This window comes from Oncorhynchus masou, unplaced genomic scaffold (assembly GCF_036934945.1).
Source record: "Oncorhynchus masou masou isolate Uvic2021 unplaced genomic scaffold, UVic_Omas_1.1 unplaced_scaffold_1172, whole genome shotgun sequence".
In the NCBI taxonomy this organism is placed as follows: domain Eukaryota; kingdom Metazoa; phylum Chordata; class Actinopteri; order Salmoniformes; family Salmonidae; genus Oncorhynchus; species Oncorhynchus masou.
Window position 1 is genome coordinate 112,501 of NW_027016842.1, and position 7,152 is coordinate 119,652.

At 44.5% G+C, this 7,152-nt stretch overlaps 1 protein-coding gene across 2 annotated transcripts in view; it reads right to left on the minus strand.

Moving 5' to 3' along the window:
* Positions 1-6,206, minus strand: part of plek2 (pleckstrin 2) — a 9,442-nt gene extending 3,236 nt beyond the window's left edge. Inside the window, exons 1-6 of one of the 2 annotated variants that reach the window (XM_064965057.1) lie at positions 6,034-6,206; positions 5,728-5,892; positions 4,905-5,095; positions 4,280-4,371; positions 2,993-3,180; positions 2,458-2,559 (exon numbers count right to left, since the gene is read on the minus strand). In XM_064965057.1, coding sequence (XP_064821129.1) covers positions 2,458-2,559; positions 2,993-3,180; positions 4,280-4,371; positions 4,905-5,095; positions 5,728-5,892; positions 6,034-6,087 — 792 coding nt within the window. In that variant the 5' untranslated portion in view covers positions 6,088-6,206. Of the gene's footprint in view, positions 1-2,412; positions 2,560-2,992; positions 3,181-4,279; positions 4,372-4,904; positions 5,096-5,727; positions 5,893-6,033 lie in introns of both variants that reach the window. The other variant, XM_064965058.1, reaches the window with a different exon arrangement.
* Positions 6,207-7,152: the final 946 nt, after the last annotated feature.

Genomic DNA, 7,152 nt, shown 5'->3' on the forward strand with positions numbered 1-7,152 from the left:
CAGTAGATAGTTTGGGCTGATTGGCAGAACAGAGATAGTTTGAGGCAACAGTTTTCCTCACCTGTTTCGGTAGATAGTTTGGGCGGCCACAGATAGTTTGGGCTGATTGGCACAGACTAGGCAACAGCCAACCACAGATAGTTTGGGCTGATTGGCACCTGTTTCAGATAGTTTGGGCTGAGGCAACAGCCAACCACAGATAGTTTGGGCTGATTGACAAAGACTAGGCAAAAGCCAACCACAGTAGATAGTTTGGGCTGATTGGCAAGTAGACTAGGCAACAGCCAACACCTGTTTCAGTAGATAGTTTGGGCTGATTGGCAGAGTTTTCCTCACCTGTTTCAGTAGATAGTTTGGGCTGATTGGCAGAGTAGGCCTCACCTGTTTCAGTAGATAGTTTGGGCTGATTGGCAAAGAGTTTTCCTCACCTGTTTCACAGATAGTTTGGGCTGATTGCAGAGTTTTCCTCACCTGTTTCAGTAGATAGTTTGGGCTGATTGGCAGAGTTTTCCTCACCTGTTTCAGTAGATAGTTTGGGCTGATTGGCAGAGTTTTCCTCACCTGTTTCAGTAGATAGTTTGGGCTGAACAGAGTTTTCCTCACCTGTTTCAGTAGATAGTTTGGGCTATTGGCAGAGTTCCTCACCTGTTTCAGTAGATAGTTTGGGCTGATTGGCAGAGTTTTCCTCACCTGTTTCAGTAGATAGTTTGGGCTGATTGGCAGAGTTTTCCTCACCTGTTTCAGTAGATAGTTTGGGCTGATTGGCAGAGTTTTCCTCACCTGTTTCAGTAGATAGTTTGGGCTGATTGGCAGAGTTTTCCTCACCTGTTTCAGTAGATAGTTTGGGCTGATTGGCAGAGTTTTCCTCACCTGTTTCAGTAGATAGTTTGGGCTGATTGACAGAGTTTTCCTCACCTGTTTCAGTAGATAGTTTGGGCTGATTGGCAGAGTTTTCCTCACCTGTTTCAGTAGATAGTTTGGGCTGATTGGCAGAGTTTTCCTCACCTGTTTCAGTAGATAGTTTGGGCTGATTGGCAGAGATTTTCCTCACCTGTTTCAGTAGATAGTTTGGGCTGATTGGCAGAGTTTTCCTCACCTGTTTCAGTAGATAGTTTGGGCTGATTGGCAGAGTTTTCCTCACCTGTTTCAGTAGATAGTTTGGGCTGATAGATAGTTTGGGCTGATTGGTTTCAGTAGATAGTTTGGGCTGATTGGCCTCACCTGTTTCAGTAGATAGTTTGGGCTGATTGGCAGAGTTTTCCTCACCTGTTTCAGTAGATAGTTTTCCTCACCTGTTTCAGTAGATAGTTTGGGCTGATTGGCAGAGTTTTCCTCACCTGTTTCAGTAGATAGTTTGGGCTGATTGGCAGAGTTTTCCTCACCTGTTTCAGTAGATAGTTTGGGCTGATTGGCAGAGTTTTCCTCACCTGTTTCAGTAGATAGTTTGGGCTGATTGGCAGAGTTTTCCTCACCTGTTTCAGTAGATAGTTTGGGCTGATTGGCAGAGTTTTCCTCACCTGTTTCAGTAGATAGTTTGGGCTGATTGGCAGAGTTTTCCTCACCTGTTTCAGTAGATAGTTTGGGCTGATTGGCAGAGTTTTCCTCACCTGTTTCAGTAGATAGTTTGGGCTGATTGGCAGAGTTTTTCCTGTTTCACCTGTTTTTCAGTAGATAGTTTGGGCTGATTGGCAGAGTTTTCCTCACCTGTTTCAGTAGATAGTTTGGGCTGATTGGCAGAGTTTTCCTCACCTGTTTCAGTAGATAGTTTGGGCTGATTGGCAGAGTTTTCCTCACCTGTTTCAGTAGATAGTTTGGGCTGATTGTTTTCCTCACCTGTTTCAGAGTTTTCCTCACCTGTTTCAGTAGATAGTTTGGGCTGATTGGCAGAGTTTTCCTCACCTGTTTCAGTAGATAGTTTGGGCTGATTGGCAGAGTTTTCCTCACCTGTTTCAGTAGATAGTTTGGGCTGATTAGATAGTTTGGGCTGATTGGCAGAGTTTTCCTCACCTGTTTCAGTAGATAGTTTGGGCTGATTGGCAGAGTTTTCCTCACCTGTTTCAGTAGATAGTTTGGGCTGATTGGCAGAGTTTTCCTCACCTGTTTCAGTAGATAGTTTGGGCTGATTGGCAGAGTTTTCCTCACCTGTTTCAGTAGATAGTTTGGGCTGATTGGCAGAGTTTTCCTCACCTGTTTCAGTAGATAGTTTGGGCTGATTGGCAGAGTTTTCCTCACCTGTTTCAGTAGATAGTTTGGGCTGATTGGCAGAGTTTTCCTCACCTGTTTCAGTAGATAGTTTGGGCTGATTGGCAGAGTTTTCCTCACCTGTTTCAGTAGATAGTTTGGGCTGATTGGCAGAGTTTTCCTCACCTGTTTCAGTAGATAGTTTGGGCTGATTGGCAGAGTTTTCCTCACCTGTTTCAGTAGATAGTTTGGGCTGATTGGCAGAGTTTTCCTCACCTGTTTCAGTAGATAGCCCCTTTTCAGGACCTTCCCACTTAGTTCCATGGCTGATAGGGACGTCTCAGCCTTCACACTGCCTCTTTTCTTAAAGTTCTCTGACTGGGAGAGACAACATGGACACATTAACAAGGAAATACAGTAGGACATCTGGTTTAGACACTGTCTAAAGCACAACAGTACATGTGAATGAATCAGTGAATCAGTCAGTGAATCAAACAGTGAATCAATCAGTGAATCAGTCAGTGAATCAGTCAGTCAATCAGTCAGTCAATCAGTCAGTGAATCAATCAGTGAATCAGTCAGTGAATCAATCAGTGAATCAATCAGTGAATCAGTCAGTCAATCAGTCAGTGAATCAATCAGTGAATCAGTCAGTGAATCAAACAGTGAATCAATCATTGAATCAATCAGTGAATCAATCAGTGAATCAGTCAGTGAATCAGTCAGTGAATCAGTCAGTGAATCAGTCAGTGAATCAATCAACCTTCACGGAGAGAAGGGTTTACTGCTATAACTAGGGAGAGTCACTCACAAAGCTGTAGAGAGCAGTGGAGTCATCCAGGAACTGCTCACTGAGTCCATGGCTGCGCTGAGCCTCAACGCTCCTCAGACCTACAGGGCGTAGGTAACCTTCCTCCAGGACGGCCGAGGACAGAGTCACAGCCTCTACACGGGTCAGAGCCAGCTGATTGAACACCAGCCAGTCCACCACCGCAGAACCTTGAGAGTGAGAGGGAAGGAGAAAGAGAGGGAGAAAGAGTATGAGAGAGAGAGGGGGAGAGAGAGAGGGAGAGAGGGGGGAGAGAGGGGGGAGAGAGAGAGGGAGAAAGAGTATGAGAGAGAGAGGGGGGAGAGAGAGAGGGAGAGAGGGGGGAGAGAGAGAGGGAGAAAGAGTATGAGAGAGAGAGAGAGAGAGAGAGAGAGGGAGAAAGAGTATGAGCAAGAGAGGTGGGGAAGAAAGAGAGAGAGAAGGGGGAGAGGGAGAAGGAGAGAGAGAGAGAGAGAGAGAGGTAGAGAGGGGGGAGAGAGAGAGGGAGAAAGAGTATGAGAGAGAGAGAGAGAGAGAGGGAGAAAGAGTATGAGCGAGAGAGGCGGGGAAGAAAGAGAGAGAGAAGGGGGAGAGGGAGAGGGAGAGAGAGAGAGAGAGGATCCACAGCATCAGCACCACTGTCATTACATCCATCCACAACAATCTCAGAGATCCCCTCCACCAACAGCATCAACTGGGATCACATACACACATGTCTGTTAAGTGGCATATACGCTGAGTGTACAAAACATGAAGAACTCTTTCCATGACATAGACTGACCAGGTGAATCCAGGTGAACGCTACGATCCCTTATTGATGTCACTTGTTAAATCCACTTCAATCAGTGTCGAATGAAGGGGAGGAGACAAAGGATTTTTAAATCTTGAGACAATTGAGACATGGATTGTGTATGTGTGTCATTCAGAGGGTGAATGGGCAAGACAAAAGATTGAAGTGATTTTGAATGGGGGTATGGTAGCAGGTGCCCCGGTTTGTGTCAAGAATTGCAACGCTGCAGGTTTTTTTCATGCTCAACAGTTTCCCCGTGTGTATCAAGAATGGTCCACCACCCAAAGGGCATCCAGCCAACTTGACACAATTGTGGGAAGCATTGGAGTCAACATGGGCCAGCATCCCTGTGGAATGCTTTCGACACCTTGTAGAGTCCATGTCCCTGACGAATTGAGGCTGTTCTGGGGACACAAAGGAGGTGCAACTCAATATTAGGAAGGTGTTCTTAATGTTTGGTTCACTCACTGAATGTCAGGCTGTGTGTCAGAGCGTCTCACCTGAGAAGCAGTTGCTGTAGGAGCTTCCCTGTTCGTTGTGGCTGGTCAGCTTGATGCCACTGTGGACATCATACATGGAGTCCACTACCTGGCTGGGAGAAGGAAGGACAACACACCATGTCAGCTGGACACAATTCACCTCTTAGCTCTTCCCCTTGGCCCTAACCCTTAATCTGGAATGGCTTTACTACTGACCAGCTGTGTGACTGTCTTTATAGAATAGCTTCACTACTGACCAGCTGTGTGACTGTCTTTATAGAATAGCTTCACTATTGACCAGCTGTCTGACTGTCTTTATAGAATAGCTTCACTATTGACCAGCTGTGTGACTGTCTTTATAGAATAGCTTCACTATTGACCAGCTGTGTGACTGTCATTATAGAATGGCTTCACTACTAACCAGCTGTGTGACTGTCTTTATAGAATAGCTTCACTATTGACCAGCTGTGTGACTGTCTTTCTGGAATAGCTAAAGACTTCACTCATGTGACTAATAGACTAAATGCAACCAAGCAGGCAACGTTATTACAACCCGTTTCTAACCATGTAATCTGGTTGTAATAACGTCATTTTAACCCGTGTCGGCGGTTGGGGTCTTTCAGCCAAGGCTCCTAAAGTGTCTCACTTCAGGCTGAAGCTGTGTAGTTGTAGTGACAGGTATCCAGTGGTTTTAGACTGGCTCGGGGTAGGAGAGTCAGCTGGGCGGAGCTTCTCCACCGCTGCACCGATATCCGCTGCCCATTGGTCACGCTCCTCCCGAGAACACGCCTCCAGGAAGTACTCGGCAGAACTCTTGGTTTGCAGTTTGAACACCAGCTGAGGTACAGTAAACAACAAAGAAGACCAACGGATGATGTTGAATTCCTGAAGATTATATCTTAACCCCAAGATGATATCATGATGTGTCCAACAGCATCGAGAGATGTATCCAACACACCTTTGAAAGCTATGAAAAGCGCACTGTATCTACGATGATAGCGTCAAGTGGTCTAAGGTTGAAACTACTCTAATAATAAAATAAAAAATGCTATTTATGACGAGATGTCCCCGGGCCTTGCATTCTCTAGTATGATTTCAGCAGGGCTTGGCTCAACAGAGCTGAAACACTCCCACTTCGCAGCCTGTTGTCGACAATACAACACGTAATCTATTGACACGTCTAGTGCAGCGATATATCCTCAGGGCAACAGTTTCAGAGACACGAACAGCATACACAATATAATGCTATTCTATTAGAATAGAATCAGAATGCTAGAATAGAATCATAATTCTAGAATATAATCATAATTCTAGAATAGAATCATAATTCTGTTCTAATCACATAGATCAGCATTAGAACCATGATGGAGTTATAATATGTGATTCTATGATGTGAATGCTGTTCAACAGCCATAATGTCACTGATTCCAGACGAGGTCAACGTAAAAGGGGCTTGTACATTAACTCACCGGGCGGTTGTCATACTCCAGATACGGACAAGAGATTTTACAACCGGTCAACATGATCCTCCCGCGTTGACAGGAGTCTCTCTTCCCTCCGTCATATTTATAGTAGAGCAACTGGTCTGGATAGAGTACAAACCAGCGAGCCTTCCAGTTGTGAACTACATGGCCCTAGAGTTACAATTAGAACATATATATTCATTCAAATGCATTCTATAACTACTTATTTAAAACAATGTTATAACACATTTATGAATAATAGTCAAATGAAATGCGCGTCATATGGACATATAACGGTTTATTTAATCTTACCCGTTTCACAAGGAATCCCTCTTTCAGGATAGGGTTCTTCTGATCTTCTTCCATAGTCAGTCAGTTGTTCTCCCTCAACTCGGGTCTCGAGGCATGGTTTATCTCTCACCTGGCTGCTGCGTCATCTGGTACACACCCAGCCAGCACAGAACTCTCAGAACATCGGAATGCAGGAAAAACCCCGTGGCACCATGTAAAACATGTATATATGATCCCCTCTTTCCACAAAGGGCTTCTCTATTTGAAATAGGAAGGTAAATTCCGTTTAAGTCGACACATGCAGAGTATAAGTGAATCCAGTCTCCGCAAAATCAGGGACAGTAATGAGTATCGTCGGTTGCATGCAGACAATAATAGTCACATGAATATATTAGTTCAATGTAAACGTTTTACATGCTTTACAAAAAGAACAATTTCCCTAATAATCATGTTTACATGATCACTTCTGAAATCAGGTCTGGTGGGATTGTAAATAAACGTTCTACCAAGTGTAATAATATCGAGTCATAAGTGTGCATGTAAACGTACTCCTACTTTGTATTTCTATCTCGCTGTAGTGCAGGTATTTAGCACCTCGGGTTGAATACGGCCAATTTACTCTATGTAAAATACAACATCTTGTTTGTGGATCTGCTCGCGACAGAGAACGGTAACCCAAAGGCAGGCAGATGGTGATATTAAGTCGTTTCATTTGACTGTCCAAAGGGAATGTTTTCAGCAGGCTATACACTCCTATAGTCACTTGACACCTGGATCACACCGAGAGTGGAATGTTGCGCAAAATGGTCCTCAACACTCACCTTCTGCTACCATTTCTGTCAAGCCGTCTATGCACACAGTTTGACCATACATTTTGAATGCACACAGTTTGACCATACAGTTTGATGCATACAGTTTGACCATACAGTTTGACGCACACAGTTTGACGCACACAGTTTGATGCATACAGTTTGACGCATAGGTTCGATAAATCCAAGGTGTGCACCACACAGAACGCACTGCAACTGTCTCTGCAACGCAAAGCTGCAAGGCAAACACAGCATTCCATTGGAAATGAATGTACTGTGGGGATTTGGGCCAAGTCTATGGATTTCACATGATATGAATCTGTACTCTGTA